The sequence below is a fragment of the Phalacrocorax aristotelis genome, chromosome 18, assembly GCF_949628215.1.
Source record: "Phalacrocorax aristotelis chromosome 18, bGulAri2.1, whole genome shotgun sequence".
Lineage (NCBI taxonomy): Eukaryota > Metazoa > Chordata > Aves > Suliformes > Phalacrocoracidae > Phalacrocorax > Phalacrocorax aristotelis.
The window spans coordinates 12,564,666-12,582,764 of record NC_134293.1 but is presented as its reverse complement, the minus strand read 5'-3'; the positions used below and the strand labels follow the sequence as shown (position 1 = coordinate 12,582,764).

The 18,099-nt window shown below is 56.1% G+C and overlaps 1 protein-coding gene across 11 annotated transcripts in view; it reads right to left on the bottom strand.

The window, feature by feature from the left end:
- The window catches only part of TSPOAP1 (TSPO associated protein 1), a 70,324-nt gene extending 62,314 nt beyond the window's left edge, over positions 1–8,010 (bottom strand). For all 11 annotated transcript variants that reach the window (XM_075113106.1, XM_075113103.1, XM_075113107.1 and 8 more), the window contains exon 1: positions 7,660–8,010. In XM_075113106.1, coding sequence (XP_074969207.1) covers positions 7,660–7,995 — 336 coding nt within the window. In that variant the 5' untranslated portion in view covers positions 7,996–8,010. The remainder of the gene's footprint in view (positions 1–7,659) is intronic.
- Between the last annotated feature and the right edge of the window lie 10,089 nt (positions 8,011–18,099).

Genomic DNA, 18,099 nt, shown 5'->3' with positions numbered 1-18,099 from the left:
CTGGGATGCAGTCCTGGTTATTCTGCCACTCCTTTGATAGGCAGTCTGTGTCCCTCAGCACTTGTTCTGCTTCCTTCATTTTGAGCCATGTTCCTGGTTTCAGACACAAACATCTCTGTTCTTCCACTGACTTCATGGCACTTCCCCACCAGCTCCTTGCCCTGCGCATTACCAACTCCCATTTCCATGAGTCAGCATTTTCTCCCGCTGCCCGTCCCTCTTCCAGCCTACTACTTGCCCTTATTTATGCGATTTCCTCATTTATCTGATTGCTATCACCCCATGTAACAAATTCACGGAAGAAAAAATCCATCCGAGGCTATTAACTTCAAAGATACTGCCTCCAGCATGGGAAGTGCTGGAGCCACAAATCGCAAGATATTACGGGAATATTCAAGGGAACATTCACTGTATATTTGATCTTTCTCACACTTCCCCAAGTATTCCATCTTGCACACCCTGTGACCGCTGCCAGCTCTTCATATGCTCCGCACAGTGTGTTTAAAATGAGATATGTAGCTAAAATTGGAGTCTCACAAATTCAGGTCCCCTCTATCTTTAAAGCCTCTTATGAAAGCACTGTCATTGGTCCCAGCAAAACAAACCCAGCTACTCCAGGAGGAGAAAAATCAGCTCAGTAGTCCTGACCGCCCTGGCTTGGCTGTCCTCTGATGAGCTCAGCTTCTCCAGTCTCCCCAACCAGGGAGAAATTAATGTTCCTGCAAAACTGAGACAAGGAGGAATGTGAGTGGAAAATAAACTCTCAGGGCAGGGGCAGAGCAGCAGCACTCCAAAATCCAAGGCTGCAGCCGGGTCCAGCGTGCAATTCAGCACAATTTCTCAGCTTTAACAGCAAATCCAAAGTACAAGAGGTTTTGCAAGCAGACAAGAGAAAACAACACAGAAATACCGCATGGCTGCTGGAAAGGCAGCTCTGAACCGCTCCTGACATACTGCGCATGCATTTCTTCATCTTTCACAATCAGACATAAAACAGGGCAGTCAGTTGAGAGGGACAGAGGATTTGCAGAAATCCTTTCCTTTCCCCCAAGGCCAGCCTGTCCCCGTGCTGTGGAGCCCAGCACAGAGACCCACAACAAGCAGTCCGCCCAGGGGTGGACCCCATGGGCACTCTTGCAGGGGAGGGGTCCTGCCCAGGGTGCAGGTGTTCATGTGGCTGAACAACTGCTGGTATCATCAGTCATCAATCTGCTCTTCACCCTGCTCTCCAGTGTGGTACGGAGACCTGTAAGCCATACTCCTTCCAGCTGGCTGTTACCTCCCTAAAGCAGGAGCATGACAAGGCGTGTGTGGCCCTGGACAGGCTTTCCCCAGCTGTGACCCAACCTCTCTCCATGTTAAACACAAACTGTTTTGCAAACCCAGGATGTATGCAGCCAGAAATTGCAGCTGATGATTCCTGGGATATGATCCATCTTGGTTACCAGACAACCTGCAGCACAGGGTTGTGCAAAGCAAGCTCCTCAAGTACAACAACATCGCTTCCCTGCCTTTGGGTCACTCTTTGAGCCCTCGCGACCCCAGTGTCCCTTGTAGGGTCTTCTCTCACCTAGACACTTTGTGAGAAAGATGTCTGTGTTTCATAGGACAAGAAAGATGCACAGAGCCTGTTCTACCAGCTACCATTTTAACACCAATGTACAAGCTTCTCCTTTGTCTCTTATCAGCTTTCAAAAAGATTTGGCCTAGCCCCTCTCTGGCAAAGCAGGCCTGTGCTCCATCCCCACCACAGTCAGGGGACACTGACAGCATCTCTGCTTCATTGCACAGCTTGGAAATATACGAAAGCCAGGCTATATACCATAAAACCTAGTTTGGTTGTAAAATTCAGGTGTCTGGTCAGGAGCCAAGACAGACATTGCAAAATTTTCTGGGTGCTGCTGAGCAAGTCATTGAATCTGCAGAGAAGCAAGCTCAAGCAACAGTATTTGCACTAGAAAAAAAACAAAACGTAGAAGTGGGAAGTAAATGTGTTAACATCTTCAGTGCAAACACAGAAAGACTTCGCAACCTCTGCTTCTTGCGCACCCATGCGTATTGCCAATCATTTGAGCTAAAACATGGGTATTGGCTTCCTATAGAAATTTTTGGGGCTTTTTATTCTTCAGCTCTGAGCAAAGGCCAGCCTGCAGCTCCCAGCACTGCAGGCTCAGGCCCAGGCTACACCAAGGCCTTTGTGGAGCGTCTGGACTCTTTTTGGATGCAATGTGTCAGATAATTCTATTCTGTAAGCATGAAAAAAAAAAAAAAACCCTGGGGAAGAATGATAAAATTTAGCTCTTTCCAGGTTTGGTATTTTGGTGGCTGGAGCGGGGACGATTGCTCTCTGATATCTCATCTTTCTTGTAACAGAAACTCTAATCCAAAGGAACACTCCCTAGAAAGGCTTTGGTACTGATGAATGCACTTGAGAACAAAGCGCCTGTGCACAGCACGTGGCCCCGGGCTGCGGCAGGGCTTCGCCCTGGAAAGCCACTGAGCTGCAGTTCAGTAAATCCCCTACCCATACAGAAGTGCCACTGCCATCTAACAGGATTATAGCTTGAAAAGTGAATGCCAGGTCTCCTTCCCATCTCAGAGCCTCAGCAACCATATCTGTGGTCTCACAAGTTTGCTTGTATTGAGTGGAGAGACTGGATTACGTACCATGTTCAGCTTTGAAGAGGCAGATGTGCTCTTCCACCTTGAAAGATACATCAGGGAGCTAGAGTGGCAGATTTTGTATGCACAGCTTGGTTTGTGCCCAGATATCTGCTCCATGGTTCTTCCCCACCTCTTCCTGTTTTCCAAATTACTTGCAGTTTCCCAGGGGCCAAGAGCACTTTTTCTACTTGGGTCACATTGGCTTAAAACCTGTTCCAGTTGCCCAGGCTCTGGCATGTTGGGAACGGCATTGCTTACTCCTCTTGGTAAAGCAAGGACTCATTTGGTGCAATATAGGATTTTGTCCTGGACTGAGAAGCCCCAAATCTCCAATGGCTTTAACAAGTAGCTAAGAGATTGAGGGGAAAAAAAAATCATCCGCTTACACCACTCACAAGAGCCAGAGGTGCTGTTCAGTGGTCAATACGGAAATGTGAATGGCAAGAGCAGCAGAAGACTTACAAGCTGATGCCCAAAAAGGTATTTTCCCAGAACTGCTAAGCAGATGGCTGGGATGCACGAAGCCAGCACTCACAGCAGGAGGAGGGCAACAAGGCTGCCAGTGTTGCACATGCCATTTCTGTTCACGTTATTCCAGCAGGAAGGAAGACTACAGCCATAGGACACCCAAAACAAGAAAGCAAAGATGTTGGCGAGTCTCCTCACCAAAAATTTGCCGAGGATGAAATAAGAAAGATGCTGAGGTGAAAGATCACAGTGCAGTAATGGCCAACACCAACACGGTGTGACAGCCCTGTCCCAAAATCAGTTCGTCATCACCAGTCCAGAGGAGCCAAAGACGCAGTGAGGAGGCAATGGCTGGTGTCCCTCGTCCTCCACGTCCCACACAAGTGACCTGGCCAAGCCATTTGGACATGTCTTTGTACAGAGAGTACGAGCTTACTTGGAAAGATAGTTAAAATTAAAATTACCTTCCTCTTCATACAGTCTCGCTTTGCTTTTTCTTCCACTGATTCCTACAAATGAAGTTGCACTGGCTCCCCATGGCAGGCAGCTATCTGAGGTTGGCCGTACATTCATAGTGCTTGCAGAAAACGGCACTAAGTCATCGGCGTGAGGCTGAGCATTGCCAAGACAAGAAAAATTAATTTACTCAGATTTTGAGCAAGATGGAGTACGATCTTTTTCTAATTGGGATTGCAGGAAATGGTGTCTGTAACAGCAAGAACTGGCTTCATTGCCCAGGAAGACCTTCTCACCCTACTGCCATCTTTTATTCTGCTGACCTACCCTTTCTAGTGAAGGGTACAGATCTGCCCACCCTCAGACATTAAATGAATAGTTTTCCATCTTTGCCAATGGAAAATCTGAAGCTCGTGAAATGTCATGAATCACTGCAAAAGACACTGAGCAGCTTGGCCTGAACACCTGACGTGGAGGATCTTTACCAGCATTTTATAACTCCTCCTGTATCTGTGCTTTGCGTTATTAAGCCCCACTGGGTACAACAGGCTCTTTTGTGGATATTTAAATTCCTACTGCCTGGGGAGCTCCTTGGTTTAAGCATTTTCAGTTGGGTTTTGCAGATTTATTGAATATTCTGAGCTCCATATGACCTCAAGGGAAGCTGAAGCTTTGCTTTTAAGAAATTCAAATCCAATGCAACCTCTTGAGACTGAGAAATAGTGACGATAGCCAACTCCAAGCACCCTAGCTGTGTTCCTTGCTTGCGCGGTTCATGGGATGCCAGAATAGGGATGAGGTCAGCCACTGAGCTCACCTCTTCTGTAGGTGCAGGTGGGGAGGTTGGGGGGACAAGTAATCCTGGAAGGGAAGGATGCAGGGAATATGCAGAAAGTGAATGGCCTTGCTCCTCTCCCCTCCTCCAATTTCAGACACCAGGAGAGAGCCTTCACTTCAGCAACCCACTCCCAAACCATCCCTAGTTTCCAGGGCCAAAGCAGGTCCCACTGGAGCAGCATTCCGTAAGAGAATGCAGACAACTGAGCTCTTGTGGGAAGTGCTCTAAAATCCTTCTGACAGCATTATGGGAACTTTCCAATTTCCAGCCAGACTGTATCTGTGCCACTTTAACCCCATTCTTCCTGCACAAACGTTTTTCTCCTTCTCTGATATTCATTATTCTGACTGGGATCCTACACCTGCAGTGCCTGGAGATTCTCAGCAGGAAAGTAATTTCTTACCTCCTGTGTCCACACAGAAATTTTGGAAAGCAAGACCAGAGCGATTTCAAAGGCCCAGGACCAAGAATCCATTCGTGAGAGCAAGCCCCCAAGTAGCATTAGTAACATGGTGAGACACATGTCTGTGCCGTTGCTCTGCAGAGGAGCTGGGAAACCCTGCAGTGCATTGCAGGATACAAAGACACACAGCAAATGGGTGGAAGGACATGGGCATGAGTCGCAGCAAGGGAAATTCCGACCAGACCTACGGAGAACGTTCTTCTCCACAAGAGTGCTGCAGCTTCAGGGCAGGGTTAGAGAGGTGGGGGGATGCCAGCCCTTGGGGATATTCGCCACTCACCTCTTCCAGCTCTGGAGCCAGCCCTGCTCATGGCAGGGACTGGAGGGGAGGCTCCAGGTGTGTCCCCCAACACACCTCCCTAACCCCAGAGATCCCTGCCAGCTCCCAAACGGGAGGAGGGCAACAGCTCTCCACCCTCAGCACTTAGGAGGGACCTGAGCAAGAAAGCCGAGATTAACTTGACCTATGAATAGTCTTAACATCTGCCCATAACCTGTCCCTGAGGGAACAACAGAGCAATAGTGGCAGCGGCTGGGACACACGGCAAGAGCTTCATCATAAAATCCACATCTTTAATCAACTCTGTCAGCAATGAGCCCTCAGGAGGCTCTTCCCTGCACTAGGAGATGGCTCCCTGGGAGGCAGCTGTCCCATTTGCATAATGCAGCTCTGACATCCCAAGGACGAGTGTCCTAAAGGAAGCCCAGCTCCAGCAGCAGGACACACGGCATCTGGAGTGCTTGTCCCAGCCTGGCCGGGAAAAGCCATGCTTTTGGAGGGGAGCTATGTAAGTGTCCTCTTGTCCCCAGCTGTAACACAGCATCTTGCTCCCTAGGAAGTGCGTTTGAGGATGTGGCTTCCACAGCCCAGCAGCACCAGCACTTGCTCTGCCAGGGACAGCAGAGCTGAGCTCCCTCCTGGGTCTGAACTGGAAGCCTTTTGCATCACTGAGGTCTCTTGACTTCAGGAGGAAATGCTGGATTTCTTTGTTTTCTAGGGAAAGACAAGTTAACCAGTACCACCACAGTAACATCACGGCACTACTGTGGCACTACCACAGTAGATCAGAGTACCACCAGGTACCACCATACCATTGCTTTGATACCATCACAGGACCATCAGGTACCACCATGGCACTGCCCTGGTACACTTGTACTATGGTGATACTACCATAGTCCTGCCACAGCCCCGTGGGAGTGGGAAGGGAAATATTAGTCATCCATCAAGCCAGGAGCCTCCAGGATTACAGGGAAACACTCAAATCAACTGAAGGACCAAGGGAAAGGGGATGGCAGGTGCTCAGTAGTCACCACCTTAGAAACCAAGCAGGGTCCTGACCACCTCACTCCCTGCCCCCATATACAAAGCTGGTACATGGGAGACCCACTGCAGGGATCAGCTAGAGCTGGGTGCACAGCCCGCACCCCACAGGATGCTGTTCAGTTGTGGAGCACCCACAAACACCCCTTTGAAGCAGCCACCTGCCCCCCTGCCACTCCCAGCCTTTCCACCCAGGCTCCCCCACCAAGACACAGCCCCTGCCCACCCCTTGCCAGCTGGCTCTCCCAAAGGGAGAGAAGACAGTAAGTTTGGCACAACCGATTTGACTCTTGGGATCGATAGAAAAGAGGGGTGGGAGCAGAAATCCTTCCCATTCTGCTGCCCCTTCCCCCCCCTCCACCCGCTCCATTTTGCCTGATGTGCTTCTGGAATGCCAGGGGCTGTGGTCAGAGGCAGACCAAGGACTGCATGGTTCAACGTGGCCTTTCCCAAAGCATCACGATAAACACCCTTTCAAAAAAAGACTCATAAGAAGCTGCTTGAGTGAAACAGTTTTCGCTCTTGGCGGGGCTTCCAGCATCACCATTCCTCCCGCGGGCCAGTCCAGCCCACTCTCCAGCCGGGCTCAGCAACACAGCACAGGCTTGGCTTGAAAACCTCCTCCTAAACCCTGATCAGCTCTGCTTAGCTCTTCTCCCCCGTGCCCCCGTGCTCAAGAACGGGCCGAGAGCCGATTTCTCCCCTATTTTAAAAGCACCGCAGAGCTATCCCAGATCCCAGGGATCCCAGGAAGATGGCTGATTTTACCCATGGGAAAGGAGGGCAGGCTGTCCTAAGCAAGACGAGCTGATGAACTTTTGTGGCCTGGATCAAGGAAGTGAGACTCTAAGGGAGTCTTTTGGGCTGTTTTTAGAGAGATGCTGCAAGGGGCCAGGCATTGCGTTGCCTCGAGGTGCTCCGGTGCCGTCTGCAGGGACAGGTTCCCCCTGCAGTGCATGTGCCCCAGGCCCTCCCAGGCCACCCTGAGCAGAGAGGGGATGCTCTGGAAGGGGGTCGCAGTGAATCATGTCCCTGTCACTACCTGCAGAGCCATTCAGGCTGCCGGAGCGAGGAGACGCCATAGGGACAGCTCAGCCTTTCCTGGTGCAGGGACTGCATCTGCACCAGGTGGGCTCTGCCCAGCACCGGCCTCGTCAGGGCTCCGGCGAGACCCCGCGCCAGCTCCGGCCCAACCAGGGGGGAGGCAGCTCGAAATCCCTGCGGAAAGGCAGCGAGGGCAGCAGCTCCTCTCGCACGCTGGTGTGTGGCAGCGGCTCTGGCAGCTGCCAGCCCCACAGGGAAGGTTTTGCGCGTGGCTCAACCACAGCCAAGCGCAGCTATTTCCCATGCCCGTCTTGTACCAAGGTAACATCCCCCGACACCTCTCCCCCCAAAATACGCACCGCCGCACCCCGCCTGCCAGCAGACGCACCCCGGCAGCCGCCTTACCTGGGGGAGTCTGTCTGTCCGGTCGCGTCCGAGCCCGTCCATCGCTCGCAGCGGCCTAACGAGCTCCGGTGCGGAGCGAACCCGCTGGGGGTCCAGAGGGGTGCCGCGGAGGGTCCCCGGCGACTCTTCCCGGGGCTGGGGTGCTCCGGCTCCCTCCGGCCCCGGGGACAGCTGGCAGCTCGCCCTGGCACTGCCACCCCCGCCGCCTTCACGCGTGTCCAGGTCCGGGCAGGCGGAGGCCGCGGGGGCGGCATCGCCCGCTGCCGGGGCACGGCTCAGCCCCGCTGCCGGCTGCGGCGGGTCGGCGCCGGGCACCCCCCGCTCCGGCTCCTGCATGGCTGGGGCAGGGCGCTGGGCTCACCCGCGGGCGGCGAGGGCTCCCCGTGCCTCCGGGAGCCGGCACGGAACGCCCGAAGGCATCAGAGCCGCGGCGGCGGGAGCAGCCCGGGCCGCGGGTCCTCCCGGCGGGAACGACGGCGGCGGCAGCAGCATCCCTGCGCCGGGGGAGGCTCCATCCCCGCCTGGATCCGCCGGCTCGGCGGGCGGGCGGCTGCCGCCCCCCCCCACACAGTGTACAAAGGCTGCCCTCAGCCCCCCGCCGCCCCCGGCCCCATGCCCGCCTCCCGCCCGGACCGGGATGCCGTAGCGGAGGGGCCGGGGGAGCTGCCAGCCCTTCTCCGTGGCTCCGGGCAGCCCCCGGCGTAGACGCTGCCCAGACATCAATATTAAGCCGGGCCGCGCACCCCGGGGGGGCCGCGCCGCGCCCCGGGCCGCCAATAGCGGCGGCTCCGCCGGTTTCCATGGCAACGGTGCGGGAATGGGGTTTGCTGCCTATTGATGAGGCAGCGGGGGTGATGCGGGGGCGAAGGGGGAGCGGCCGGGCTGTCCCCCGCATCCCCCCCACGGCATCACCCCTCCGTGCTCCAGGGTCCCTCAGAGCCCCGCAGCCCGCCGGGATGGGGGTCTGGGGTCAGCACCGGCCCGCAGCACCCCGCGCGGGGCGAGCAAGCCTGCTCCTGGGAAAGCCGGTGGGTTTTTTCCCCCCTTCCCTCCCACTCTGGAAACCACCGGGCACAAGGGACAGCTCGGCTCTGCCCCAGGGATGCTGCGCACCGTCCGTCTGGCTGAGCAAACCTCAGCCCCCCACCGCCACGGCCCAGCGTGCTGAAAACCACCCACTGCTGCAAATGCAGGCCGAGCCCTGCCTGCAGCGGGCCCAGGGCATGGGCTGCAGGGGTGGCGTGAGCAGGGAGAGGGGCATCAGAGGTTGATATGATCCAGGGATACAGGAGTTAGCAGCATAATGCTGTAGCAAAGCAGGGTACTGCCATCGCTGAGCGCACACAGATGCGCACTGTGTCTCGCTCTGCCTACTGCCTGCCTTGCTGTGTCTTTGGCGATGATCACCTCATTCATCAGACTGCACTGTGCTAGCAATGCTCGGGGGAAAGCCACCTAGCCACCCCGGGGGCATGTCTGTCCTTGCTCCCCAGCCCTGTTCAAAGCTTGACCCACTGCAGAGCAAGGTTTGATGATCCCAAAACCAAGAGGGGTGGCACAGACCTCATACCACTGCTGAGCGGCTGGGGACAGGTCCTGCCTCCCCACAGCCTCGGGTGTGGCAACGATGCCCAGTCCCGCTGCTGGTGCCCCCCCACTGGGGGTGGGGACGGCATCTGGCATTTCACAGCCAGCGTGTTGCTGCCTTTGTGCTCGTGGCTCCTGCACCAGGAGAGCCTGCTCCGGGCCTCCTCCAGGGGAGGTACCGTGCAGGGGGCCTTTGGAGCCCCTTTCAGACACCACTTAGTGAGCACCTCCTTTGAGAGCTTCATCAGCATATCCAGATGTGGACTGTGCAGATGTGTCAGCTCTTGAAATGGATGCCATTGGCTATGTGTCATCTCTGCCTGTGCAGAGACAGTGCAGGCAAATCACCGCTAAGACAGTTATTTCTCACTGCTGACTGCGAAGGGTGTAGATGACCCACTTAGATGGAGTCCTGCGCTGTGGGGACTTACCGCCAGGTCCAGCAGCCTCACATCTCGCAGCATGCAGGAGCCTGCCATCTCACCCTAATCCCCGATCTCCGAACCATCCATGTGCATGGTGGGGGGGAAGCACCAAGCTGGTAGTGAGCAGTGAATGCAGCTAACAGACCAGAGGGAAGATTCCTGACAACTGATCCCACCTTCCTGCATTTTCTGGTACTTGTCTACCTCCAAAACACCATCTTAAGTGACGCCTTCCCCTCCAGGAACAGTTCAGGATGAGACCCACTACGTCCCACTGCTGGGATCTCCCCCAGTCCCTGCCCATGACTATTTCCCCACCAGGGAGACACCAGGCAGGACCTTCGGGTGCTGCTCAAGCATGGAACGAGGCCCAGGTGCTGCACAGCTTGCTGACAAGACAGAACAAGTGGGTTTAATTAGCAGGAGGCAAGAGCCAGCAGTAGGAAGGGAAATGTACCACTGATAAGATCTCGCGGTTTTGAGCAGCATGCACGCCGCTCACAGAGAGGCCTCCTTGGAAACCCTGCTCTGACATGTCTTGTTTTGCACTTCCAAAGTACAAAGCGGTGCCATGTGCTGCTCACCATCTCTGCTCATCTCATCTGGGACGTGCTGCCACTGCGCCCCCCTGGGCGGCTTTCTGTCCCTCCCACTCACCATTGCCAGACCCACACAGCTCCGTGGCGCTCCCAGGACCTGCTGCCCTGGAGAAAGGGGGGCCAGGCACTAACCCTGGGGCCAACACAGGCTCAATTTCGGATTTTCCACAGACTTCACTGAAGGCCCCGGTTAGGTGATGTGAAGGCCCTGGATAGGGTGTCCATGCACCCCCCACCACCAACCCTGGGGAGACCACGTCTCCTGGGACCCTGAGCTTGGGAAGCCGGAGATGATTTTCACTCCTTGGCCAGCCTACAGCTATTTAGCCAGCTGGATCAGTCATGGCTACAGATCATCCTTAGAAAGGAAAAAAAGAGAAATTCATCTGGGCTATTAAACAAAGACTCAATGGCTCAGGATCTCCCTGAGCTCCAGGTCAATGACGTCTTCATGGGAGCTGAGGGGATGGGGTGCTACGGCACCCCTGGTCCTCCAAGTCACCCAGGGAATCTGCTGGGGGCTGTGCTGCCTGGAGAGAAGATGCGCTGAAGCACTTCCTAGAAAGATCCTGGAAGCTCTCCCAAGACAGAGGAAACCACAGGCTCAGGGAAAAGCGGTGATGATATACTGCAACTGGTGAAAAATGGGTGCTACTGGAGATCAGCAGCTCAGGGCTGGGGAGGTGAAAAAGGATCCCAGAAAAGTCCTCTAGCAGCACCCACTGCTCTCCAACAGCGTCCAAGGTGCCAGGCCTGTGTCTGGTGGTGCAGGGACAAGGGTACAGTGCATGGTCCCCCAGGGCCTCCTGCCCTCTTCTGTCAGGGAGCAGCAAAGATTGAGCTGCTCCACAATGGGCCACAAATGAGAAACCAGGTGTGACCCCAGCACATACAAGGTCCTCAAAAACCAGGCAGCCATCCCACAGCTTTTGAGCAGGACACTGATAACAGAGTCCCTTGGCAGCCCCAGACAAGATAAGATGAACCAGGACCAGGGACCCTGGCCAGGAGCAAGAGGAGACAGAGCCAGGACTGGACTGCAAGGCTACAGCATGGTGTGGGGTCCATTCAGCATGCAGGGCCAGAGACAAGCTCCCCGCCATGTGGAGCTAGGGTCCATCCAGAAGACATGGCCAGAGACAAGCTCCTTACCATCTAGATCCAGGGGCCATCTAGGAGACAAGACCCAACAGAAGCTTACCTACATCAAAGCTCAAACAAGGACTAAAGACCCATGGCTGAGCTTAAATAATGCTCCTGGCCCAGGGGCAGCAGGTCCACGGGGTGAGGTCCTGGGTGAGGCTGCTCAGGGCAATTAAGACCAATTGGTGCCTGATGGGTCCTGTCAAGCTCCAACTCTGGCTCTGGGGACGGCATTTGGCAGGGACCAGGAGGGATTCATGGGCACTCCACTGCAGTCTCAGCTGGGGAAGGAAGCATGAGGATGAGCACCTGGGGCCATGCCAGCCCTGGGGGACCCGCATATGTGTGCGGGGACGGTGATACATGTCAGAACTCACGGGCACCTCCAGATTGAGGTGACCAGTGGGTGCCAACCCATTTCCACCTTCTTTCTGGCAGACCCCTAGGGATGGCCCCAGCGAAACAGCCCCTGCTGCCTCTGTGCATGAGCTCATGCTGGTGACTGCAGGAACGTGCAGCGACACGAGCCTGCTCTCCCCACGGAGTCCTTCAGCTCCTGCTTCCCGCTTCCATGCACCCACTTTGTAGCCAAGGGGCTGGTCTGACATGTCCTAGCACAGCTCCAAGGAGGAGATCCAAGTGTCCACGATGCCCAAATTTGCTCTTCTCCCTGCTCCCACCACCCCCTGCAGCACACGGTGGTGGCGGGACATTGCTGTGGAGCAGCACAGGGACCGAACTCCGGTTAAAAATAACCTAGCAGAAAAGGGGATGTGATGGGCTGGCCCAGCTGGGGGTCACAGCAGCCCCCAGGCATGGTGGCCAGGCACAGCATGGTTACATCCACCGGGGCTGGTGTGGGAGAGACTGGTTCTTGCCCGAGACACCGCAGAGCCTGGCCAGGCGGCTGTTGGCGTGTGTAGCCTTCCCCAGAGCCACCCCAACAGTACTGGGATGCAGCACCCGGAGGGGCCTCAGCCCCAGCCCCTGCATTTCTGGGTCTGCAAAGCAGCAGGGACTGGGCACTGCGCAGCCTGCCTGCCTCTGCGGCACCAAACCGGGGCAAGGATAAACGAGCCGAGGACCTTTGGAGACCAGGAGCTCACCCCAATAGGGAGAGGACACGTTTCCTTCCAGGAACCTGCTGAAATGCATTCAGTATGGAGGGAAGACACTATAAAATGGCGTTGGTTTTTTTTTTAAAAAAAAAGAAAAAAGTAGCAGTTTCTGTTTTGCTGTTCTCAGCAAGAAACATGTTTCCAAATGTCTCTCCCGGCAGTGAATGCTGAGTGGCTGTAATATTCATAACCACAATAGTCCTTGATCAAAACCATTTGGTATTTATCCTTCTTAATACTTGAATATTCATTGTTAGGAGGTGAAATTTCTAAACTTTTGCATGTTAAAAACTTGGACTTGCTTTTCCTTTCCAGCACGCAGCAAAACGAAAGCTGCTCAGGGCAGTCTGCACTGGCTGACTGGGGATTTTTTTTAGCCCTCTTTCGTTTCTACTGTTTAAAAACTTGCCTCCTTGTGACCATGACAACAGTTTTGATTTGATTTTTTTCCCTTCCACATCCCCTTCGAACAGTCACAAAGCCAGGGAATGTGGGAAAGCTGGGACAACGAAGCAAAACACCCTGGTCCTTTCTAGCCAGTCTGGGGAGGGGTCAAAGTGAAAGAAAAACACCCCAGACTCAGTAAAAACACCCGGAAATACTCCCAAGACCAACACAAGGAGTTTTACAAAACGTGGAAACTTTCCATTAACATTTGGCCTCAAAAAAAGGGAAAAAAATGTGTATTTTTAATATATTTTTTCTTCTATTTTTAGATGCCCTCTCCCACGGGCAGGAGAGGGGGAGTCAAAGCCAAGGGTGAAGAGATCTGGGGGGATTGGGGAGCTGATGTTTGGAGAACAGAGGCCCTCCTCCTGCATCCCTGGAAGCCGAGTTGGTTTTAGACCCCTCCCAGGAGGGATGAGCCAGGGGTATGTGACTGGCAGGAGACAGGGACCATAGGAGGGTCTCTTCGCTCCACGTGGCCTTGCGACCACGGCTGGGGATGTCGCAGGACGTGGCAGCTTTGCCAGTGAGCCTTGGGGGACTGAAGGCGAGACCCCCATGGCAATGGGCTGAGATTTGCCAGCTTCTGTTGGGCTATTTCCACCACCCCCGCCCGTGGTCCCACCAAGGCCCCCCCAGGGCTTTGGACATGGCCTCCAGCAGTGTGTAAGCTCACAGTGCCTCCCGCTGTGGGATAACCCTGCTGCCCGTGGCCCTGGGCACTGCAAGTGTTTCTTCCTCAGTTTTGCATTTCCCAGGAATAGAATAAAAACATCCAGAAGTCAATGCCAAAAGAGTTTTATTTCGCAGCCCCTTGCCTCACTGTACCCAGCAATCATTCAGCAGCACAAAGCCATCCAAGAGCCCCCACCTGCCTCCCATGCCTCTCCCCATTGCATGTGGCCGCCACCACCCAGCTCTTCCCAGGGCTTTGCCTTGTGGGAAATGAAGACGGGGGAAAAAAATGGGAATTGGAGGCTTCGCAACATACCTGGCCTCCCAGTGTGGTGCTCGCTCTGACCCAATGGGCCCCTCCGCTACACATGTGGGGCACCAGGCCATGCGGCCCCTCTTCCCCACGTGGCTGGTCTCCAGGTGCCAGAGGGACAGAGGGGATGAGCAGAGCATCCGCAGCCCGGGGAGGGTGGCAGTGCCCATGGGCTGGGCGGCCGAGCGCAGGCACCCTCCCGTGAGCTGCGCACAGCCCGTCCTTCGCTCTCGGACCACACACAACTTGTGACGGGCAAGTGGGTCGCGGCGGCGCTCTCTTCTCCGTAGCCCACAGTACACTCATCCATAAAGTAGGAAACACTACACCCTGCAGTGCTGTTTAGTAGTGCTTTCTACTTTATGGGTGACTGCACTGTCTCTCAGTCGGTGTCCAGCGGTTGCTCTCCTCCGGCGAAGTGCTTGCTTCCACCCACGTGGGGCCACCTCCTGCACCCCACGTGGCCCAGCCATGGGGCCACCTTTGGCGTCAGCGTGGCCAGGGGTGCAAATTGCAGGGCTGATCTTGCCCCGGGGACAGAGAGCCTCTGCCAGTGTCATCTCCCACCTTGGGAGGCCATGCTGGGCATGGGGAACATCCTCGTCCCCACGTGGGAGATCCTGCCTTGTGCTCCCTTGTCTCCCCTAAAACCCCATCCTGGGCACAGGGGACATCCTCACCTTGTCCCCATGGGCGAGACCCTACTCCACACCCCATAGTCCCACCTCGAGCCTTATCCTGGGCACAAGAGACATCCAGGGAAGCCACGTAATACCCCATCCTGGTCATAGGGGACAGTTTTGACTTGTCTCCAAAGGAAGGAGCACACCTCAGACCCTATCGTGGTCATAGGAGTAAACTCTCACGTCTCCCCCAAGGTGGGATTCCACCTAATACTCCATCCTGGTCACAGGAGGACACTTTGATTTGTCCCCAAAGCAGGGAACCCCACCTCAGACCCTATCCTGGTCGCAGAGAACCCAACTGCCTTGCCCTTGCCGGTGGGGACCCCCCCTCAAACCACATCATCCCCTCTCAGACCTCATCCTGGGCACAGAGGGTGTGTTTGCTTTGCTCCCATTCACAGAGGACCCCCTTGCCTTGTCCCCACAGGGGAGATCCCACCTTGAACTTCATTGTTGTCCTTCAAACCTCATCCTCGTCTCAGAGGACCTCCTCTACTGGATCCCAAGGTGAGATCCCCCTCAAACATCCATCATTGTCCCTCAAATCCCATCTGCATCACAGAGGCCCTCCCTTGCAATGTGCCCATGAGGGAACCCCACCTAAATGGCACCCTGGTCACAGAGGACTCCTTTGCCTTTTCGCCGTGGTGGGGACCCCGTGGCGAACTCCATCCACGTGATGGGGAATCCTTGTCCCCATGGTGGAGACCTCAGCTAAATGCCACTCCCGTCGCAGAGGACTCTTTTGCCGTGTCCCCATGGCAAGGATATTATGGCAAACCCCATCCCTGTCACTGCTGAAATGTCCCCATGGAGGACCCCACCTCATCCCCCCATCCTTTACCAAAGACCCCCTTGACCTGTCCCCCTGTCCCTGAGGCCATGGGATCTCCTTGTCCTGGGGCTCCCCACAGGACCCCACCTCGACCCATCTGCCAGCCAGCTAAAGACCCTTCTGACGCCCCCCACTGCCCTTCGGGCCATGTGGTGGGGGGCCCCTGGAGGTCCCCGCGTCCAAGGCCACACAGACCCCAGCCCCAACAGCCTCACCTCACCTGCCCCGCCAGCCTGTGTCCGCTCGATCCTGTCCCTGCTGCCACTGAAAACCCCCTGGGTGGCACTTCTGCTTCGGGCACTTCCCGCCCCCACCCGCCTGCCAGTGTGGTGCCTCCTCCCCCCGCACCACCCCACTGCGCCCTGCTCCCCAGGATGGGGGGCACCCCCTTACCTGCCATCGGCCCCCAGCACCCACCGGACCCCTCTCAGCAGGATCATGGCTGCAGCCGCAGCACCCCGGGAGACCCCACGCTGCTCCTCAAGCACCATGTGGGCGTCTCGGGTGGGTCCCGCCATTACCGGGTCGGGGCGTGGGTAGCCCACGCTGGGTGCCGATGGCCCGTGCCAGGTGCTGGTGACTCACGCCGGCTGCCGGTGGTGCATGCTGGATGCCGGTGGCCCACGGCAGACGCTGGTGGCCCATGCCAGGTGCCGGTGGTGCATGCTGGGTGCTGGTGCAGCAGGGTGCTGCATGGGTCGATGTGTGGCCGGGGAGCAATGGGCCCCTGCGGGGAGCGGGGCTGCTTTTAACCCCATCCTGCCCACGTGGCCCCGACCACAGGAAGAGCCGTAGCTGCTGAGGAGATAACGGTGCACGGTCCCACCCAGCGCCACCCCACAGCCCGACCGCAGCCGGCCCAGCCGTGGGGCGAGGGGCGGCCACTGCCGAGCGCCGGAAGCACCGGGGGCCGTTACAGAGCAGCCGGTTACGCTCTCCTGGGCTTCGCTGCTGAAAGCAACAAACATGTTTGTGCAAAAAAAAAAAAAAAAAGGCAAGAAAAAAAAAAAAGCTGTTTGCACAGGGTGACAGTAACTGAATCCACCCCCCGCCATGGCTGTGTGGGGGCCAGGACGGCCGCACAGCTCCACCGAGTCCCCTCGCCCCATCCTGGTGGTAGAACCTGCGCAGGAGCGAGATGTTCCCGACCGTGGAGGGAGCTTATGGAGGGGCTGGCAGCTCATGGCAGGGGTCTGCAGGATTCAGGGTACTGCCCTCTGGTAGGGGCAAAGCAGGCGGGGACACGGGCACCAGCAGGCTGCAAGCCCTAAACCTGCTCTTTAGGAAACATGTTGTCCAAGAGACCTCCCGGAGCCTCTCACCCACTCGGTGCTCCACAACGCCAGACTTCCCCTGGCCTCAGGGGGCTGTAACGGCTGACAGGGATGTGAGGCACCTGGGAAGAAAACCGAAAGCGGGGTTTGCAGGGTTCGCACACCCGGGTCGCAATGGCTGCCACTGCCTGCTGGCACTGGGGCTTAAGCAGCTGCGGGATGAAGAGCAAGGGGAGCTTGCACAGCCCGCGCCACGCTGCGTGCCGGAAGCACGCCCTGCTCCAGTACCAGGTGAAGCTGCCATTAAATTAGATTAAAAGCTACAAGCTAAAGCTGCAAAAGTGACTGTAGATGGGACTGCATTGGTCTGTGCAAGGGTTCTCATGCAGCTCTACAATTACTCTTTTTTAGGCTTATTCTCTACATTGATAATCGGGACGGAAATGTAAAAAAAGAAACCTACTGGTGAGGTTTGCAGAAGGCAGGGGAAGAGCAAAGTCAAAAATAACTGAGCAGTGGCACAGTCAGAAGTGATTTGACTTGAGCAGAACATGCGCTGGTAACAGCAGGTAGAAGGGGCTTTGGTGGAGGGGGAGTTGGTTCAAACTGAGGTTGAACTGCTCGGAGAGTGTCACTAGGAAAAAAAACCCAGAAATGGCTAGAGCGAGCCCATCCGTCGGCCCCATCCCTGCACATCCAGACACCAGAGGGCTGCCCTGCCTCCCACCCTTCGCTGGCCCTGTGCCTGTCTGCATCTCTTATGGTCACCAGGCTGGGGACATCATGCTCTCCACGCCAGTGAGAAATTCATCAGGGACATCTAAGTGGCCATTGGCAATGTCTCCACGGGGTCTGTTTGGCAGCTGATGCAGCTCCGACCTGGGACAGCATCCCTCTGCCTTGCCAGAGGCATGTGGTGAGCAGCTCCTTGCCAGCAGCAGAGGCCACCACGTGCACAGCTGGTCCCACGTGGAGCTGGGGTAGGTGCCTCCTGAGCTCCCTGAATGAGCCCTCCTGGGGACACCTGAAATATGTGAACATCATTTTGGGTGTGTGAGCAGGTTGTTCCTGACCCAGAGACCCCCCGTGGAGACAGCACCCAGAGCTGTCAGCCGCCTTGGTGCCACGGGACAGTCGCCAGTGCTGCTGGGTGCCATCACAAGGAGTCAAAGTTGCACAGGGTATGGGCAACTATGCTCTTACAGCAGAGCTGAGGAGCCTTTTTTGGGTATGCCAGAGTGAGCTTTGGTCCCAGAGGTGCTGCTGAGGGACTCTCCCCTGTGCTCCGGGGTCAAGGCCACGTTTCTTGCAGCGGGCCTTGCTCCAACAACAAGCTGC